The sequence below is a fragment of the Convolutriloba macropyga genome, chromosome 3 (assembly GCF_964194025.1).
Source record: "Convolutriloba macropyga chromosome 3, txConMacr16.3, whole genome shotgun sequence".
NCBI lineage: Eukaryota > Metazoa > Xenacoelomorpha > Acoela > Convolutidae > Convolutriloba > Convolutriloba macropyga.
The window spans coordinates 3990549-4013220 of record NC_134470.1 but is presented as its reverse complement, the minus strand read 5'-3'; the positions used below and the strand labels follow the sequence as shown (position 1 = coordinate 4013220).

The following is a 22672-nucleotide window of genomic DNA, read 5'->3' as shown; positions in this document are numbered from 1 at the left end:
GAAAATTAAGAATTTGATTCAACTTTGTAAAAAAAATTGCTCTCAAACTAGAATTAGCTTAAGCTGAGAACACTGGTTCGGGTCGTCCAAATTTCGCAAAATTTCTGTTTACTCCATTAATTTTGGCCTCCAGCGTTCCACTGCAGCTTAGGTGGTCGCTTATCACTTGCTGCGTCAGCAGTGCAGCAGAATTAATGTACTCGTCTGACAGTTTATCCCCATTTTGCGCACAATGTCAGATCTGTTGAAAAATCAAGAAAGCAAAATTTCCATAGAAAGGGTTTAAAAGGAGCCTACCAAAAATAATAATGTCCTCCACGCCTTGAGGTTCTGTTTTGACCAGCTTCGGTAAACCCTACACTAAAGCCTACTAAAGCTCTAGGAGGACAGCTCAGATACTTAAGGCCATCATGCTTTACCAGTTTATCCCAATTTCAAAGACGGAAAGTCAATTTAAATTTCTCAAGCGAGCGAAGCTTTTTAAAAGGTCAAAATTTTCAGGTGAAAATGTGCACAAAAATGACACACATGTCTACAATATTCGCAACAAATTGGGAGTTAGGGCGCTTTATCCTGTTTCTTAATTAAAGGATAAAGGGATTAGTATCAATATCAATAAAAATTAGACCTGTTAATAGACCAACTAAAAGAAAGTTTAAAACTGGGGCATCAAAAAAGGGGTTTAAGGTTTTTTTCCGTTTCTGTTTTTGAGTTCGTTTTGCAACAGTGCTTTCAGAAGAATGAGCGATGAAAAGCAATAACCGAAAGAAGTCAAGCAGAATTCACGCAAAAAAAATTAAAAAGCGTATCAAATTTCAGTCAAGTATCACGCAAAAAAGCGTATCAAAAAGAGAGTGCGAATATCAGGGGAGGGGAGGGGAGATCATTCGATAGGGTTTCGGAGGGCTGGATGAGGATGAGGGAGTCCAAATCGCCAGGTGGAGGACGGTGGATGGGGGAGTGCTGGGGGTGGGGTTGAGGTATGAGTGGGGGTGAATGAGGGGGATTCTGAACACTAAGATTCACAACATGAATTTTCCTCCTTTGAACAGTTTTGATGAATCGCTTGCTTAGAGACTAGTAGGCGTAGGGCTCTAAAAGAGCTGATCAGCCACTCTGGGCTTTACCTGTTTATCCCGTTTTTGAGGATAAAAGTTATTCACGCAAAAAATATCAAAAAAAAGACCACAGAACTAATGTGATCGCAACAAAGTTTGTTTGAGAGCAATTAAACAACTCTAAAAAAAGTTTTAAATTCACGTAATAGTTCCAAAATTCAAAACCATTTTGAAAAGATCACGAGTCTATTTGTCGGGAAAGAAATAGCTCGACACAAACATTTAGTTATAAACATGGAAAATGCGGCGGGTAAAAATTTTCAAAAAAAAGATAGGACCAACACTTAAAGACATCTTCCACATCCTATCTTAGGGGTAGGTTAAATAGGTTGAGGGACTCATATAGGATCAGGATCAAAAATTCTCAAAATGACCTTTTTACCTTGAATATTGCCATCAGTTCTCAATTACTATACATTACAAACTCAGCTACTTTTAAAGTCCATTGTTTGGAAACAGAAGTCAAATGTTCAAGTCATGACTTCAGCTGAATACCAATACTCCTCTTCGAGTCGTAAAAAAACCTGTATAATACCAATACTCCTCTTCGAGTCGTAAAAAAACCTGCAGAACACCAATACTCCTCTTCGAGTCGTAAAAGGAACACACGTTTACAATAATTGCTTCTCTTTCGAGAGAAATTAAACAAACGAACAACTGTCGAGCTAACTTAAGTTTAGGTACCTATCACTCAGTGGACGGTATCCAAACCACCCAGAATTCCCTTTTAAACCGCGACTTTATGCCTGCACATCTGAGTTCCATGGGTGAAATGGAGGTTCAAACTAGTTCTCAACAAGAACCGCCCTCCACACTACAAATTTTACTCCTCCGCCCGCAAGTTTGATGAATAACATACTTAGAGATCCTCTATGAGAACAACTGCCTGGCTACTTATTGCACTCGAGCTTAACAGGTTCCTACGAAGTCACACAAAAATTCTTCCGCCAGACTGAAAATCAGTCCTACAAAAATTACAGAATAAGCAGGACAAACAATTGCTACAAACTTCGTTTGAGAGCAATTAAACAGACCTTTACACCACGAAATAAATGTTCCATGATTTCAGAGCACCTTTTAGATTCAGCCTAAAACTGCACTTTCGACTTATTGGATTTGAGCTTATCTGTTTATCCAAATTTTGGTTACCTGTCTTGATTTTGCTAAGTATCATAAACATTGAATAATTTTTTCAACATTGCATCTATAAAAAAACTCAAAGAATTTTGCAAATAGTTACAGATTTCATCGCTATTTCAAATGAACCAGCAGTGGATAGTTACCTGCGTAAGGTTAGATCGTGGTAGAGCACCAAACTGTGAACATTGAAACATACTGGGGGAAAAGTATGTCGAACTCTTTTTGAAAAAAGTGATTTAAGTAAATCAATCAACCACATAACAAACATCAACCCGACACATTGTTGATTCAAATGACGAAGAGGCTCAAAAGGACGATTTCTGTTGATCGTGTGTCAATATTAACCAGGCAAACGAAGGCAACAATTATGTCGAAATCGCATATTATCACATTTACATCAAGACGAAAGTAGTCTGATAAATAAAATACACGTTCGTGATATCCCAAAATATGCTTTAATTAAATATACTTTAATCAATAACTAATATTTTAACAAACAATTGGTTACAATTGAGTTTCCTTCATAGCATTTGGAATGGGCTATTATTAAGCAAGTCATGTTACACTTTGGAAATTAAGTTCTTAAACTTTGAACATAATCTTCGTTATGACTAATATTTCTCGATAATAACCCGATGTATGTAGTTACTCCGGATGAGTGTGAACCAGAGACCGCAGCTATTAGACGAAAGGATTCAAGCAGGATTCCGCATCAAGCCGGCCTTAAATCCTCAGGTATTTTAGTGAATACTTTTTTGCCTTATCGAAACATGGCCGATAGACCATAGATTAAAAACCATAAACAACGAGTCTCGATAACAGAATCTATTCTGCCCCCCCCCCAGTGTTTTTATGATCCCCCATTTACAAATTCTGTGTTGTTATATAGCAAGTTACTATGAAAATAATGCACGTGCGACTGGGGGTCATAAAACATATATTCCCACTACGCCGGGGGGGGATTTCAAAACAGAAAAGATCCCCAAAACAGTAGTCAAATGTGTTAAATTTACTAGAGAACGTGATTTGCTGTCCAATTACTCTTCAGATCCATTAATTAAGCGGTAAATTAATGAACACTTTCGCCTTGTACTGCTCATTAACAGAGATACGAAAATCACATACATCTGAAAATTGAGCAATATTAAAGTAAGCTGTCAAAAAGTTCGAAGGTTTTGTCTACTATCTTTGAGAATTATGAGAAAGATGTAGGAGTTAAATGCGTCTAAATACAAAAGCGTATTGTCAAAGCATTCTCTAATAAATGGCCCAGACAAATATCAACAACTCATAACTAACAACAAGCAATCATTTATTGGACCAACAAAAACAAAAACTGCCACTTCAATCACAAGAGGCCGCTTTGAAAACATTCGCATGGCTAAGAATTCAATAATTACCGTTTAATAGATTCTCGATTTTTAATTATCTGACAAGACGTTTTTTTTTCAAAAAAAATTAACATTTCCCTATACATTAAAAACCATAAACAACTTGTAGTGCAATTAAGAAACTGCTCAAATTTTTTGACACTATTTTTTAATCAATTCATAGACTGAATCGTATATCAGTATACCTATATTCGAAGTATCGGGTTTTAAATTTGGTAGGCAACGGAGTGAAGCCATTAAACTTTACCGACCAAGTCCAACAAATAGGACTCTCAAAAGAGTGGCTTGGGTCGTCTTTGGTAGAAGCCAGTTTAACCCTTGTAGGGCAACGAGAAGTAAGATAATTTTACAAAAAATCACTATTTGGATTTGCCTTTCAGTAATTAAAAATGGTGCTAAAGGATTTCAGCTGCTCAAAAATTACGAACAAGAGGAATTCAGATGAAGCAGAACTCAAAAGTTTAGGCAAAACGATCAATGAAAACATCGATTCGGTCAAGCAACAATTTTGAATTGGTCATGCGTTACTTTCTTAATGAGATAAAAATCATCATTATAATATGGTCCACTGAGAGAGCACAAATAATTACTTCCCAGAGAACCAAACAACACGACTCGCGCTACACTGTGCGCAGCACAGAATGTTTCAACATACGTCTCAAGTTTGTCAAAAATTTATTATTCTAAGTTGAAAACACTATTATTTGAATTAATAACATTGAATGGCCCCCTAGCGAAATTCCATTAAGTAGGTTATTGAACTGCTAATCAAATAGGGTCCAAAAATACATCACAGGCATCAAACAAAATTTAAGCCTAAAGACATCAAAATTGAAAAAAGAAAAACAATTTCTACTCGTTATTTCCTAAGTTTTTTCTTACGGATTTCAATTACGCTTAGAGAACCAACTTATTCATCTTGTTCAAAATAGACAATGTTAAAATAAGGATGCAAGTTTACTAGACATTGCGTGGTTTTATAAATTAGCATTTTCTTTCTCCAAAAGAATCTTGAATTGAATAATCCTTTTCTTAATCAAACGAAAATAATATTGATTGCTTCAAATCTCCATTTCAGCAAAATTGTCAATTAAAACCCAGTTGAGAGCTTCAATTAGAAATTGCTTCGAAGCTTCAGGAACTATCAACAGAAAATAGAACAATTTTTTCTCAAAAAGATAGGTTTTCTGTTGTTCTGTTATCAAGTATTCAGAATTTGTGCAGATCTCTGCAACATAAATTATGTCAATTTTCAATTGATTGATGGGGTGTGGGCTTAGCTTAAGAGCCCGCAGAAACTGGCAAATATTACTTAAAATTTTGTTTGACCTTTATTTAATCGGAAATGAGAGCAACTTTCAAAAACTCCCTCCGTTGATTCCACAATTCTACAAAATAGAGACTTTTAATTGCAGACAAAATAGCGTGTGCAGACAAAGTAGGTCAAAAAAATCACAAAGTACAAAGAAGTATTTCAATTTCGTTTACTTTTTTCCTCGTTCTCTAGCAAATTTTTTTGATATTTTTCTTGCATGTCAAGAGTATCAGAGTTGTTCACTTGGATTTGGTTTCAGGCAAAAAAACTCACGGAAAACAACTATAATGTATAAAGTAACATATTTTTCAAATACTTCTGAGTTAAAATAAAAAGCGAAGCTAAAAATTTTCCGTTCCCGTTCCATTTATAAATATTTAGCGTCTTCATTAAAAGTTTTCGATTTCCAGTTTTTATTTTAAAAAAGCTTCTGTTCCAGTGACCTCAGAAATGGCTGAACTACTAATAATGTTTTCAAAAAAAAAACACACTACACAATAATTAGGAGCCCGTGAAATATTATTTTTCATGGTTTTCTGAATACATAGTTTTCTAGAAAGGTATAGAGAAAACAAATTTTCGTTTTAGCTAACAGTTTATCGGAAAATGGTAATCTATATGTATTCAGCGGCATAGAACCATCACTGCTTCGTCAAATGTAACTTTTGATTACCTGATTTACATGGTTCTAAAAAATATATCGCACCAAAAGTAATGTTTTTCTACTTTACCGAATCAAATTTTTATTATTATTTGAGCTAATAAAAAATAATTTGATTGGCCTCCTAGCAAAAATCCATTAAGTAGGTTACAAAACTAATTGAACTGCTAATCAATAAGGGTTCAAAATGACATCACAGGACTGAAAACTTAAAACATAGACGGCAGATTGCCGAAAAATAGCCGCGATAGACGCTTGTGGCCTTCCATAAACTGAAACAAATTAAGAAATCAGATAGACGAATCGACGACCAGCCCTCTAATAGATCACTAGACTTTTCGGGTTAGATTCGAGCTGTCAATTTTATGACACATACGGTCTATTAAAAAACCTAGAAGAGCTTTTTCAAAATTAATATTCGGAATCAAGAACTCAAGACTAATACTCAAGAATTAGGGCATATAAGTTTGGCACTACTTAGATGCACCCTATTGATCCTTAAATAGTAAATGTTCATAAAACTTTAAGTTCCATAAGTGAGTTCAGAAGTCACTTTTTTTCAGTGAGGTTAAGTCACGCACTTTACCTAAAAGCAGAAATGACGTCAAGCACAAATTTTAACTGCAAAGCAGTAGAAGTCACTGAAGTCATTGAAAAAGTCAATTGCAACAAGTCCGGTTTTAAGAATCATCAATGGAGACGACGAATTAAAACAAACACGATATCCCAATAAAAGCCGCTATTGCTTCGCGGCTATCAATTGCTTCGGTTCCTAAGCTTAAGTATATTAAGCTGCGTACTTTCAGGTCCGCTTCGTCTCACGGTATTCCATCGACTGTGGGGCCTTTGAATGCGATCTGTTTGCAATCGTTGTCCCAGTCCACCTTTCGTTTATTGTTTCGTAGGTCTCTTTCTCTGTGTTGTGCCTGTGTTTCGTTTTCGGTTGGGGGTTCGTATGTCGGTTCTATTGGGTAAGTCAAGTCTTTCGTGTCTGGTTTGTGTTTTAGTAGTGAGTCGACGTTTATAGAGTTTTTGGCCATTATTGCCAACTTTAGTGTGGCTGCCCATATGGGCCATTCCACTGGGGGTTCAACTCCGGTTTCCCAGAAGAATGGGATGCCCACTGGGGATCGTGCTATTGTTATAGCAGCTGCTGACTGCGCCATGTTGTGTGCACAAGAGCTCTTTGTGCGGAGTAATGTATTGCTAGGCTTAAGGCTGTAAAAGGCTAGCGCAATAAGACTTAATTCTTTCTTCACTTTGCTTTACGATCTCTCTTGACACCAAGTGCGCTTCTCACTTGCGCTTCCTTGGAACGTACGAATGATGACTGGTACAACCAGTAAATGAACTAACAAAGCGTGCAACATATTTACAACTACGAACAGTATAATATAGTAACATAAGGAGTCTTTATACGAGTTTATATTAATACTTGTAGATCTTGGTTACAGTGTGAGTAGCTGGCTCACCACAAATAATCCAATTTCTGATACAAGAACACCTAACAAAAAACTTTTTGTGCCATTGAAACCATCAGATAGCAAAAAAGAGTCATCCCAGGCTAACTAAGTTTTCCAATTTTGAAAAATTTAAAAACTGCAAAAAACAGGTTTAAAAAACAGTTGCCAAACTTGTCAATTTTCTCTGCTATTATATACCACAGAAACTGTAATCGTGTGGTAACTACAAAATCTTCGGAGCAAAGGGCGTCGTTTTAATTACCTGTGGATGCGATAAAACGAAATGGCCAAAATAGCTTAAAAATTCGTAAAATAGCTCAAAAATAAAATAATTTATAACAAATTATATATCATTTTCATAATAATTCATAACCCCCGCCACTAATTCTTTTCCTTTTCCCGTGTTCCTTCGAATTTTTTAAATAGCTCTCCTTTCTCTGCTTGCAATAAAATTAGCATTTTTTAAAATAATCAAAAGTAGCCCAGCCTCTAAGGGCTACAAAATGATGTTTCTTTTTTTTTCGTTATAGATGCGTGAGCAAAAGTCGACATTTGCAAAATTTACCAAAAAAAGCCAGCCTCGCATGTTCTCCATTTTGAAAACAAAATTGTTGGAACCAATAAACTTTTAAAACAAAAAGCAACTGATTAAAAGACGATTCAATTTGAGCAAACTACATCATGAAACAATCGAAAAGTATTTAACATTTGATTAAAACTATCGCATTCAGAAGGACTACAGAATGAAATTTATCGTTTATATCAATGTAAAATATCAAATGAAAACAGACAAAAAACGACTAAGACATCTGTACCTAAAAAGGGAAAAGCTAAAAAAAATTGTCGCTTTGAGCAAATACCTTTGCACAGCAATCACGCAACTAATGTAAAAATGAAATTTACTTGGTTACCTTGTGTTAAATTGGTTGTTCATTTGCATCCATACCAGCTAAGGAGACGAACTTCAAAAATCACCGTTGTTTAACAGTCCAGCAACAGTTACTAGTTTTATATATACAAAAAAGTATTGCTGAAAAACTATTTTTCAAAGTTCAAAGCATTCAACTCTGAAAGATGTCAAAAGTCGGTAACAAGAATAAACAGAAATCTGTTAAAGGTAGCGCACAGTGAACAACAGTAGCACCACATGAAAAGAAAAAAACTAATACCGCTAGCTACTAACCAGTATAAATTAAATTCGGTTGTGTAAATTATTAAGTACTCGGATATCTATTACATGTCTGCACCAAATGCAAATCAGAACCGCGAAGGAAGACTTAGTTGACTACCAAATAATAATGTAACTTGAAAAAAAGCTCTTCTGTGATAAGAAATTTGAAGAAATTAGAACAAAGCGGATAATGTCGGGCGAATTGCTCTCAAACGAACAACGAGCGGTTGGCTTCGGTAGTAGCTAGCTGGGGCCTAGGTATGCTACCATTAAGGCATGCATTAGGGGGAGGGGTGTTGGTGGTGGGGGGTTTGATGGTGGTGGGGGGGGGATGGTGGTGGGGGGGGGGGGGGGGGTGAACGGTCTGAAAAGTAGGGGTCGAACTCCCAATATTAAAAACCGCCCTTCGCACCATGAATGCATGCATTCCGCATAAACAGTTTCGGTGAATCGCATACTTTTAGACTAGTGAGCTGACAGGCTCTGAGAGAACTTAATGACCTGTTTCTCCCGTTTTTGGGAACGAAAAGTCAAAAGGGTCAGACGAAAAATCAGTCAAGCAAAAAATTGCATTAAAAACGACCAACAGGACCAACATAATTGCTATATACTTCGTTTCAGAGCTATTAAACACAAGGACCTTTCAAATTTTGAATAGTTTCCTTAATTCGGTCATTTGTTCGATCAAAATATACTATGAAATTGTAATTTTGTAAAGCACAGATGTCAAGAGGACAAAAGGATACAACATTCAGTTGAAATTGTCAATGATGTGTAACGATAACTGATTTCTTGCAACTAAAAGTTAAACCACAAAACTGCAACGAGCAATAACGTTCAAATTTTGCACAAAAATATTGGATCAAAATAAAGAGAAATCAAACTTAAGCGAAAAATAGGAACGAAAAGTAACATATCTTTGCTAACAATGAAAATGTCAGCGATAATTAATATGTATATTTTGGTTACAAATAAATAAATAATAAAATGACGTCAGAAAATGTTGAAATTTGGCAAAAACAATTGAACGATCAATTAAATTATGGTTCTGTCTAAAATCTGATAAGAGCTGAATAATCAACGAAAACAAAAGCAGTGAAACAAAATAATCGACAATTCTATTTTTATCATAAAGTTTGTTGCTCTATTCTGTCAATAACAACTGATGCTATATTTAATCGTTATTCTCTCAAATGCAAGAGCGAAATAAAGCGAGTAAACATTTTCTTATGTTTTGTTATGTGAAGGCACACACACTTACACGTGTTGTAACCACCAACACTAACCAGATACAAGACATTGCAAGCATGTATGTATGGTAAGTATGTAAAATAGAAGGAAGCATCATTTTATTATTCGTCTTATCAAACATGCATAAATTAACTAAATAACTAACTAACTGACTATGCCGCCATACAACTCCATCTTAACTCTCTATCGTGTGTCTTGCTTTAACACTATTCGCATGGTATTCAGTGATACTGTTACTGCAGTACATTTTGCAAAAAAAAACGAATTTAATATCTTAGACAAGCATTTTGAGCCAAAAAGGGATTTTACCGCACTGCTAAGTTTCCTTGAAGAAATTTAACGTCATATGCTAATGCATCACAGAAGCTTTGCAATTATTTCGAATTAGCTGAGTTTGTTTAGGGGACTTCGGAAAATAGGAAGAGGATTCTCAACCGAGCCCGGAAAGTTTTGAGGCGTTCATAGCGAAATGGGAGGGCTCAATTTAAGAACCACCCTTCACGCCATTAATTTATGTCTGCTATTAAGCATCTGTGATCCGCATACTTAGAGACCAGTGAGCCGTACGGCTCTGAGAAAACATAACGACTAACGATCTTTACCTATTTACACATTTTTCAGGTCAGACGAAAAAAACGATCAAACCAAAAGCCGGTAGTATAAAAAATTGCATAAAAAGACCAGCAGCGCTGATACAATTTATAAACACTTCGTTTGAGAGCAATTAAGAACACTCAATTCCATGCGAGTTAAAGCAAAAAATCATCATTTCAACACGAAGGCTTAGAAAAGACTCTTATTGCCGCTCAGAATGCAGAGCGCATTTTTCCAAAAAATCTTGTTATTTTTACAAGAGTAATTTTATGGAGTAAAAATTCAGAGATAGGGTGATGTCTTCAGAAGAATGTATATTTCTGAATCAAAATTGTGGCCCTCAACGCCCAATTTTCTCAACACTTCATTTTAGTGCCAATATATAATAATAAAGACCACGAAAGAATTTGATTTACTTCAATTCATTTTGCAAAGAAAACGCATTAAATATCTTAGATAAGCAATTTCTGACAAAAAAAATTGACCGCACTTAAATTTCAGCGAAAAAAAATTTAACGTCAGCTACTAAAACCTCGCAGAAGCTTTGCAACTATTTCGAATAAAATAGGAATTCTACTTTAAAAGAACGCCGGAAGATTTGAGGAGCTCATAGCAAAGTGTGACGTCTCAACTTTAAGAACCGGCCTTCACACGATTAATTTGTCTCGTATTAAGCTTCTGTGAACCGCATACTTAGAGACCAATGAGCCGTAAGGCTCTAGGAAAACATGAAGACCAACTATCTTTACCTATTTCCACTTTTTTGAGGTCACACAAAAAAACGATCAAACGAAAAGTCGGTAGTACAAAAATTTGCATAAAAAGACCAGCAGCGCTAATACATTCGAAAAAAACTTCTTTTGAGCAATTAAAAAAACTCAATTCCGTCCAAGTTAAAGCAAAAAATTATCATTTCAACACGAAGGCTTAGAAAAGACATATATAGTAATCTATAACCAATCACATTTATTTAATTCTCAGTTTGAGTAGCCGAGAAATCATAGAATCAACTTAGAGAAAACATTACTATAACTAAGTACCGCCAAGAAGTAAAAGGTGCTTTCCACAAACTAAATTTTGATTCATTTCTTGAACAAAAACACCCCTTTCGAAATTGGAAGAGAAATTGCTCCTCTAGTTTTCTTAATTTGATCGGTAGATTGAACAAATCCCAGATTGCCAGCCTCTTAACCAGTTTTTCCAGTTTTTTCAAAAAAACTCATGCAATTGTAATCTTTTTGTTCCTAACGAGATTTGAGTTCCAAGTAACCGTTTGGCCTCCTATTGGCGGTGAGAAAGCAGAGCGCATTTTCCTAAAAAATCTTGTTTTTTTAAAAGAGTAATTTCATGGAATATAAATTAAGAATATAAGGTAATGTCTTCAGAAAAATGTGTTTTTCTTAATCAAAATTTTGGCCCTGAACACCAAATTTTCTCAGCGCTTCATTTTAGGACGAATTTAAGCTAATATAGACCACGGAAGAAGTTGATTTACTTCAATTTATTTTGCAGAGAAAACGGATTAAATATGTTAGATAAGCAATTTGTGACAAAAGGTTTGACTGCACTGTTAAATTTCCGTGAAAAAATCAGCTAATAATACCTCGCAGAAGCTCTGCAACTATTTCGAATTAACTGACTTTGTTTTAGGGGACTTATCAAAATAGGAATAATAGTTTACAAGAACCCCGGAAAATTTGAGCAGATCATAGCAAAGTGGGCGGCTCAACTTTAAGAACCGGGCTTCTCACCAACTTTCTCATTTCAATACAAAGGCAGGCAACACATAAAATATAGTCAACGATAATCAATCGCATTTAATTCGCAGTTTGAGTAGCAGAAAAACCACTGAATCAACTTAGAGAGATCATTACGAAAAATTAATACCGCCATTAAGTACAAATTGCTTTCCATAAACAAGAATTTGATTTATATTTTGAATGAAAATACCAATCTTGAGTTTTGAAGAGAAATTGGCCCTCTATTTTTTTTAAATTTCGACCGTTATATTATACCAATCTCTGATTGCCAGCTTCGTGAACAAGTTTTCCGCTTTTTGCAAAAACGTCTCATTCGATAATAATTGTTTTGTTTTAAATGATTCTTTATTTCCAAGTAACTGATGGGCATCCAACTGGCGGTGAAAACGCGGAGCACATTCTTCCAAGGCGACGTCCTCAGAACAGTTTTATTTCTGAATGAAAAATGTGGCCCTCAACGCCTAATTTTCTTGTTTTCCTTAAGATATGAAGTTTCTTCAATTTCTTGATTTATGATAACTGCTCATTGCTAGTGACTCGCCACTAGAGCTTTCAGCAAAAGATGCGTTTGTGGAATTCAATTCCATATAGCATTCATTGTATTGATTCCCAAGTCCATTTTTCGAACGTGTTCGATTTCTCTTGAAAACATTAGATAGGTCTCAAGCTGTCTAGGTGGCCACTTAAAAATCTAACCACTGTTTTTAAGTTAATGTGATCATATTCAAAACATTCTGTTGGTCACGTGTTTTTCGTTTGCAAGAATCAATATCATAAGTTTTATTTTCGATTTATTGACGGTTAGTTGTTGTTATTAAAGTACTTACTTAGGCTGTTTTCATTATTTTCCCAATTTTCTTTGCTTCTGCAAACAGAAGTATCAAAAGTTGAGATTAACGCTTTAACACCCGAATGCCCTTTGTTTCCTCATTAAGGGTTGAAGCCATTTCCCTGATAAGAAATTGAGCAGAAGCTGTCCAGGAATTTTTTCTTTGCCTACTGTTCACCCGATATAGACTCTTGGAGGACAACAAAGTCCTTTGGTTGCGAAAGAAACATTGATTAGATTGAATCTTCCTCAACCTGGATCTGCTAACTTATGCTCCATTATTTAGCAGTGAATGAAAATGCTTTTGAAAGGTCAATAGAAGCAGCTGCGACATACATCTTTTTTTATAAGTTTCATTATTTTTTATTAACTCTGTGAAGTATAACGGTAAGCCGGTTCCTGAATCCATATTCAACTTTACTGAGCACAACAACCTGTTACCATGAAGATAACGACCTATTTGTTTTACAGGTTTCGAAAATTTTGGACAGCCAGGGAACAATTGAAATGGGGCGGGAGTGCTTCGGGTCTTCAGGATAGTTTCAATAGACATAAGTCAAGAGTTGATATGAAAAAGTCAAGAGGTACAATTACTGAACTGGTAACCCAACTGATGGAATTTTAGAGGGACCAATACGTTACTTTCTACCAAGAACCTTGATTGCTTCAATAATTCTCCAGTTGCGTAGCGAATTCAATTATTTGGTACGGCAATTTCTTGATTTCATGCTAATTAAATTACCTTTGTACTTCACGCTACACTTAAAATTTTGCATCAAATTTTCTCCACTTTTGATGTAGCGGTTTGTACATTTTAACCTTTGTTAGAGAAAACTTGATTCACGCGATCGAAAGAAGTAAAAACATTCGATTTTACCTCTAAGCCAATGTCACTAGTACTTATGACAATCAAGAAGTGCACCACATTCGTTTTATTTAACATATTGTAATGGATTGAATTCTTCAAAAATGAGTTATAATTTTGTAATTTTGTATTTACACTCTACTGCCAAAGCGTTAACTGTTATATATCTGAAGTTTAAAAAGAGGGGAAAGAGAAAATTTGCTTTTAAAAACGTATTCTAAATTTGCACCAAATTTATTGGAAACATTTATCAGAGGGGTATCGCTGTGATACCCGTAAAAATCAGTTTTAGTCAGACTTTGAGAAATATAACAATTTCATAACCGTTTGCACTGATAAAAAATTGAGACATTAACTGTAATTTGTACTGTGCACTTTCCCGGAAATTTCAAAAACAACTAATGTTTTCATGCTTTATCTCAATAAAAAACAAGACAATATACGTAAGCAGAAGCAGGAGCAAAATTTTGACATCGTCACGTGTTCAGAAAAGTTTTCTCCGAACGGCCTATTTGTAGACATGTGATTGCAGTTCACAAATACAGCGTTACTTTTCGGGTAAATTGAGCATCTTGCTTTCGTACTATTTGTCCTAGCTATTCCAATCGAGCGCAGAATTCAATAAAATAATGAAACAAACACGTTAAATTTAATATAATTTCATTAAATTTTTTTTTAAAAAAACGGCAGAAGTCAGTAAGAATAGAATAGAATAGTTAATTTAATTGGATAGTATTGGACAACATTTCAAATCATCACATCCAATTACAATCCAATTAGGACACAAAATGAGCATAATTGCTCTTCAAGTCTGTGCCCATATACGCAAAAAATTAATAACCCAAATAAATTGATGTCATCTTGCTGAAGCGTATTAAAAGTTAGTAATAGAGGGTAAAAACATCCCTATTATCTTTAATGTAAAGCTCACTTATTTTTGATAGATGTGCTTTCACTTGCTGAAAACTAAAGTTTTGAAAGTTTTCGGGTAATAAATTCAGTTGTTTTAGCCAATTATGTTTTCTTCAACAAGTTAGCTAATGACTTTTTGTTTTTTGTAGTTTTCGAAATTGGTGGGGGAAATAGGCCTCTTAAACTCCATCTCGTTTGTTTTTTAATGACTGCTAGACTTTGCGGAATTATGTATTGTAGCGGAGATTCGGACCTTATTTGTTTAAAAAGTTCTTTGACAAAAAACGATCTAAAACAAAAACGATCTTCTTGATGAAAGCACGGCGCATTCTTCTACTAGAGTTTAACGAAAAACTAGAGTTTAACAAATTACAGACCTCACAACAGCAAGAATTTGTCCAATTACTTGCCACTTGATAGCCGAGCAGCGCCTTCTTAGATTCGTACGAATTACAAAGAAAAAACCGGTTTAAGTGGAACTCAGTTCACGCAAAATCTTGAAGGAGCAAATGTAGGATTAACGAAAAAAAAACTTTCAGACGAAAACAAAAATATCGCTGAAAAATCTCTAACTATAATGCAGCAACATGAAGAAACTACAGACCAAGTTTACTGGCTGATTTGATTACAATTGGTGTTCTAATTTTTAATACAACAAAGAAAATTAAAAACATTAGATAAAGGAAAAGATCTTACGCCGGCACTTCCTATTTTACAGCTTGCGCGGTTTCATTGGGATACCTCTGAAAACTATCTAACTAAACGCCCTAGAAACGCACAAGCGAAAAAGTTTACATTATAACGGCAGAATATCTCTTCGAACATAGGGGAAAAAAGCACAAAATAAATGGCGTCAAACCTTTTCAAAAATCGCACTTAAAATCGCTTAAAAGAACAAATAATATGCAATAAAAAGTATCTATTAATTAGGTTAATTTGCAAAAAGTGAACGATACGACAAGTATATCTCAAAAATTCGCAGATACAAATTAGAGTTGTTAGAACACTTAGCTATACAAGGACAACGACAAAGATATAAATTAATGAAGGATTGATAAAAAGCACTTGAAAAGTGAAAGATATTTGGCCATCAAAAAACACCAGCCACGAAGCTCAAAAACTGTCTACTTTTTTTTCTAGAAGTATTAAGTTTTATTTTCAAAACAAAGGTGTCAGAAACCAGAGATCTACGAAATACACCTGAATTAACTCAAATTCTAGTCATTAAAAAAATTAAGGCAGCTAACAGCAATATGACAAAGCACCACTAAACTGAGAATAACAGATCCAGGCAAAATTTAAAACTTTGAAACACTAAAAAACCTTTTCGTAATTAAGTCAAAATAACTAAAAACGTTGACTTGAAAATGGAACCTTTAAGAAGATGACGTTTCGCCTCATTACAAATCATATAGGACTTGTAATTAGTGGTACTCAGACGAAACACTAAAAATCTATTGATCGGCCACATCTATAAAACCAACTGTTATATGGCGTCATATAAAAACACTAGAATCTTATCAACCATTTAACGCAATTGCAGCTATGAATCACCACGCTTGATTTAAATTTCATGGTATCACTTTTGAAAATCCAGACAGTGAAGAGAGAAACATAAAACAGTAGAGAAAACAGCACGTGATCTAAAAGTTTCGGAGAATTTTTTTCTCTTTCAGATAAGGCATTTCCGCCCGAAAGCAACTGATTTTTGCATACTCCAAGTGCTCCAGGGTGAACACTTTCCAGCCCAACTTTGGTTTTTAAATGAACTAATGAAAATAAGTCGGGACATTTTGAAGACCGAATAAAACCTAAACTCAGTTTTAGTTTAGGAGCTTAATATTAGGAGGTTAATACTTTTAAAACTAGGAGCTTAATAATAGCCAACTTAGTATATAACTGTGCTCACAATCACTCAAATCACTAAAAAAAATCAAAAAACAACCTTATAATTTGTTTTCAATTTCAAGGTGCCAAAAAAACTCCTTTCAATATACAACTTCTCAATAAGCAACCAGCTATTAGAAACCATCAAAATAAGAACCAAAATCAGAATGTGCTTTGAAATTTGATCCCAAATAATAGCCAAAACTGGTGCCAAATCTTTTTCAACAAAATTCTGGAAACGTCTATTTGCAGTGGAATTCTAGTCAAAGAGTTTCAATTTCACACAACATACGTTACGTTAGACTTGAATGCTGTCTATAAGAACGTCAAAAATTGAGCAAACAAGTGGAGCTAGCAAAAAGTTCTCACATTTTCTGCGCAGCATCAGCTGCAAACTTGCTTAAATGCTGTTCAACGAGTTAGTTGATATCACTGATATGTCCTTAAATTTTCTTCAAACAGAATATCGAAAGCTACACAATGAAAAAAAAAGCTCTCAAGAAAAAACATTTCTATTAAAACGGTGCGGATTGATAGAAATAATTTAATACAAACCTACAATAATTACAAACGTAAGCACAATAATTACAAAACAAGTAATGTAACAAACAGGACCAACTCTAAATTCTGGAAAGTTATCTGCAAGTCCCACTTGATACATTCTATAAGATGAGATGTTTAAGGATCATATAGATTGAATATATGATTCGACGTCATGATGGCATAGAAAAAAGAATGCCAGCATGCTCTGCGGCTAATCTTTAAAATGCAAGCAAAAGAAACTTGTTACCCGACGATAATTCCAGACTTCGTGACTTATATTTGCCTACTCAAGGACAGAAAAACACGAGCAAAATGCAGAAAAATATAGCAATTTTAGAATTATTTTGATTCCTGTCTTTTGAGATGTTTGGAGATTCTCTGAGACAGTTCACAAAATGCTCGAAAGAACCACCATGATAGCCGATAACAGAAGTTTCCACCTCTTAGAAATTTCTGTTCCTTTGATCCTATTGGCTCAAACATTGCTACAATACGTGGCCCGGCAATGAAGTTGATTGCAAGAGATGCCCGATCACGGGCACCACATGAAAAGCAACATCATAACCTTTTATCCAACTGGAGAACAGTTTTTTGTTTGAAAGAAGTTTTTACTCAATAAGCGGACACAACCAAAAAAGTTTCTTTATTTGACGTTTTTCCCCCAATGAGCAGGGAAGCGCAGAGTCTTTTACATCTCTGAAGCCAAAAGTCGCCTAGCAGATAAATTTTAAGATCTTATAAACGTCACTAGGAAGGTTGAGTGGCAAGATGAAAGCATTTTTGGTGCACTTTCAGAGATAACTTAGAGTAATAAATTGCCGCCTCTTGGGTTCAGCAGCTTAAAACTGTGACTGGTAATTTAGATGTCGAAAAAATTGAATTCAACTGACATATTGTGAGAGAATTCAAGCGACATTCATGTCACTGTATGCACATCAAAACTGACCATCTTAATTGTTGGATTAAAAGGACATGCGTGAAAACAATAACTGATTGCTTTCAACTTCGATCGAGAGCAATTAATAGTACGAAATATTTAAAGGTGATAAGAAACATAGCAATAAAAAGAAACATAGCAGGACCAGTCCTCATACACAATCCAAAGAATTGAATGAAAACATAGAAATAATGTACCTGACAAATACTTCAAAAAACTGACAAGTGCAAAATTTAAAGAAAGTTTCCAAATTATGCGGAAACGATAAGTTCAAAACATTTTTTTGTCTCTGGAGTTCTTCCTTGTAACCAACGTGCAATTACTGAAACTAAAGAAAATCGTTGTCCAGTAAAGATAGTTAAACTCAGAAAATTTTTTTAAATTTAAAAAACAATTGCAAATTTTAACAAAATCTTACTAAAATTCGTGATAGTAACATCTTCGGAACTATTTCAGTTTCCCCGGAGACTATTCAGTAACTCTAGTTCAATCCTAAAATAGTTTCACTGGCTCATAAAGATGAACAAACTTGGAACATAATAATTTTCAGAAATATTGAAAATTTAAATTTTATCAAAAGAATTGCTAAAACTCATGTTATTAAAATATTGATAAACAATCCATTACCTCAAGCAACTATGCAATTAGTTATAATCAAAACCTAGAGGAAATTCCTGGTCCCATTGTGCCAGAAAATATCGGTGGTGAAAAATTTTTAAAATCTAACAGTCTCTAATAAAATTCTCTATTGATGCCCGCTGAGGTTACCTGTTTATCCCATTTCGAAAGCTCAAAGTCATGAACAAAAAGGTGTGGAAACATCTTACTAAAATTTTCGAAAAAGACATAGCACCAATACAATCCAATTCTTGGATTGTAATAAATGCAGACGTACACATTTGTACACACGTTGCCCTAGTGATCTTCATTATTGAGTTTCAAGCTTCAAACATGTAAACCAATGTAAACCATTGTTGTTGATGTACAACAAATAGAAAATCTCATTTTCTTACTTTAACTTTTTGAATTCCTTAAATTTTCCATTAAGCATTCTAGCTCACAAAATTATATTTTCCTTTTAACGGCTCTAAGAATTAAAACCGATCGATGGCAGCGCCCAATGAAAAAATGAGGACAAGAGCCGAACGCTTATATTTGATCGGACTATTTCTTCAAATCTTAAAATCTTAAAAAGTGAAAATTAAAGAAAATAAAAAAACACCAGGCAGATTGCCCTAAAATAGCCGCCACTGATTGCCATAATCCCGAAATGGATTGAAATTACTAAAAAAATGAAAATAATTGTTTGTTGCAGAAAAAACATTTGTGTTAAAGAGCTAAATTTTTTATTTGATTTTGTTGCCACACATACTCCTATTTCATAATAAGAGGATACAAAGGCGTATCAAAGCATTAGAGACGTAACTAAGACTAATGAAAACAGTTCAAGTAGCGGGCATCTAAAATTGGGTTTTATGGGTTTCATCCAATTTATATTTTTGATTCCGTTATTCGGTACTAACTCTGTTCATTTTAGATTGCTCTGCCAAGTAACTGCTATTTAAAAGCACTTTGAGTAGAGTACAATGAGAGAAGAGTAAAACTAGCCTAGAGAAGTGAGATTTTACGGACAAATTTGAACAAGCTGTGAACTAAGGTAAAGCGAAACAAATTTTTATTCGACGAAGTAAAAAAACAGCAGGACAAGTCCAGACCTACAGTCCAACGAAATTTTATTTACTAAGCAACAAACGAGACCTATGAATGGATTGGAAAAAAACGGAAAAAAATCGAAAACAAACAGAAAACAATCAAAGTCAAATTGCCGCATGTGAACAAAATCCCGAAGCTAACTTTTGTTCAAACATTGTTTTCTCACTCTACAATTGGACTAAACAATTCACACCAGAAACTATTCACTTCTTCGCTCGACTTCATGTTTCGGCGCGACCAAAACCGTCAGTTAAATTTGACATCAAAAATCATGAAACTGTCTAAACACATCTTCAAAAAATTAATAGACAGCGCCCCAATACAGTTCAAATTCTTTGAATAATAAAACTTTGAATTGTATGAAATAGGCCCGCTATAATAACCGGCTGAGATGAGGGCGGCTATTAATAAGAATTATTCAGTTGTCGTCGCATGATTATTTATGGTGTGCGTTCGTATAGCTCCCCACTCGTTCTCTCTGTGACCGCATCCTCATTCGCTGACGAATGAGAGGCGTGGCGACGAATTAACCCTCGTTACTCCATTTTAAAAGGATTTTAAGAAACAATTTCACTTCAGGTAGTGACTTAAAAATAACCAATCAGAGCGCGGGAAATATTTGTCTTTAATGCTCATCAGATGGCTTTCTGCTATACGCCCGTTCAACTCTACCTGTGTCCTACCTACGTCCAAGTAATTGATTAGCTAAAAAAAGGTTCAACCAACGATGCAAGCCAGACAGCCGCAGAAACTAATTAATAGCTTCTATCTCTTCAAAAAATGTTATCTTAAAATTTTATATATTAAAACAATCACTATATGGTGGGAGTCATTTTGGCCTGTTTATTGAAAACGTAGTTCAACTATAGTCTAACTTGATGGCAATGTAAAGACGACATATATATAACCTAATTTAGCACAAAGAGTCAATGAAAATGCTGTAAAAACTTTTGCATATGACTGACTAACCTGAAATTAATTTGGAGCAGGCCGCGCACTTTCCTTCAACAAACCCATGTGGAGATGACGTCATACTTTGGAACATATGACCACTTCTGGTTTCCTTCACACTCTTGTTCGAATTGAAACTATGACCTTTCTTGCCAAACAGATTTGTGTACGACGCTTTTGTTCTTTTCTGAAAGGCTGTTTTGTGATATTGCTTCTTGTTTATCTTCAAAAGCGTTACGAGGCAATCACCCAAAAGTTGTTTGAGATCATCAGTTAGAATGACGCTTCTGGACGTCTCAATTGAAGCGATAAGCTTATTGAGTTCTAGTTCAATTTCAGTTTTTAACTTTGAGTTTACTTGTTGTTTAAGTGGTGGATAATGGGTAAAAATGTCATCGCAATGGCCACTTAAACTTCTTTGGCACGTGGGAGTAAAGAACTGTTCCAATATTCTTTCAGGACTGCTCCTTTCACCCGGTGAACTTTCGCTGAAAGCTTTGATGTGAAGAGGTGATGTTTCGACACAGAAAACCTTTAGAAGAGTCGAAAGATGCTTATTCATTTCGTCTTCCTTTCGATTCTCTAGTCCGATTAGAAAAGTTAAATAAAAAATTTCTTTCGCGGTTTCTAGGAGAATTTCCGAGTCCATGTTAGAAACACTGCAAATTTGATCAATAACCCAGCATTGAAAGAAAGTTACAGCTTGAGGATTTGAAATGAAAGAAATTAAGGGCACTAAATCTGTCTGATGTTTGAGATTGTTGCGACTCTTGATTAACGGCGATGCTGGAGGGCCTGGACTGGTTTCGATTGTTAAAGGCTTTGCTGTTGATGCGGTAGAAGGATCTGGTTGATCTTGTTGATTCAAATTTGAATCACTGATTGTATTTTTGCGCAATAAGCTGCGCCCGTTATCAGTAAATGGATCGCGATGTAGGCTCTGAAGAGATCCATATCCAGCTCCTAATTTTTGTTTTCTTAAGGACCTAAAATTTGCCAGAACATCTTGCGCTATTGAATGCGTTCTAGCAATGCGGTCGTTGACACTTGAGCGTCTCTGTACGACCCCTGCTTTCCTGGGGGTGTTAAATTGTTCGGCATCTTTTTCATTTTCAGAGTCGGGCATTTTTAAGCCCGAGTTCTTAATACCGTTATCGTTCTCAATCGCTGCACAATCTGGTGAATCATGAACAACACTCAGGTCTATGCTTATCCTCTTCAGATAATTTTCGGGTATTTTTCTTTGAAGGCTCATTATGATTTGTTGCGATGTGTTTATAAGACCTTTTAATTTGGCCTTTTCGGTGTCGGGAATATTAGGATCGTTCACTTGTTCTTTGAACTCCAATAACCTTTTATATTCTGAGTTAATCATATTGCAGGAAATATCATATCCTCCAATTCTTGCAATATCGTCGCTTTGCGAAAATGCTATTGGTTGTGATGGTACTCTCTGATGTTTGTAGGAATTCGGGTTCCGCTTTTGAACCACCATTGTGAAGGACTCCCTTTGTCGAATCAACGCCACGATGCCATCATGAGACATGCCTGTTACATTTTCAGCGTCAATTTTGAGCACGATATCGTTCGCTTCGAGTCCATTCTTGTGAGCGTTAGAGCCTTGTCTAACTTTCACTACATGGGCGGGGTACTCGCCAGATACTTGAAATCCATATCCTTTTTCATCTTTAGAAACATATATTTCTCTATGCTCGCCAGAGTCTGACGATGGCTGAGACAAAAGCGTTCCAAATATTGACTGTCTACGGGACAAAAAACTGGTAGCCATAAATTTCTAACTTTGATTCACATAACGCTATGAAAAACATTTTGAAGTTAATAATTTTAAAGTTGAAATTCTCTGAACTTTTTAACATATTTTCAATTGTCGAAACTCAATCACCTTTCTTTCAATGTTTTGTTTGCGATATTTTTCCTCGAACCCCCGTTATTAAGTAATTATTCTATACAAGATGTCCTTCGGTAAAGTTGACTACTGTTTATACAGGAGTCAACTTGCTGTCAACCGACTAGTAGTAGTCGTAGTAAAAATTAAACTTCTTCGGCAGAGGAATCACAGATAATAAATCTCAATTGCCCTATATTTATCGTTTTATCACTCCCAGGTGCCCAAATACGTCACCTATCAGAACTCACCAACCTTCCCGTCC

The 22672-nt window shown here is 35.1% G+C and overlaps 1 protein-coding gene across 1 annotated transcript in view; it reads right to left on the bottom strand.

Annotated features, from left to right (window-relative positions):
• The window catches only part of LOC142335886 (uncharacterized), a 28301-nt gene extending 5951 nt beyond the window's left edge, over positions 1-22350 (bottom strand). Inside the window, exon 1 of the mRNA XM_075384236.1 lies at positions 20520-22350. Coding sequence (XP_075240351.1) covers positions 20520-22290 — 1771 coding nt within the window. The 5' untranslated portion in view covers positions 22291-22350. The remainder of the gene's footprint in view (positions 1-20519) is intronic.
• Positions 22351-22672: the final 322 nt, after the last annotated feature.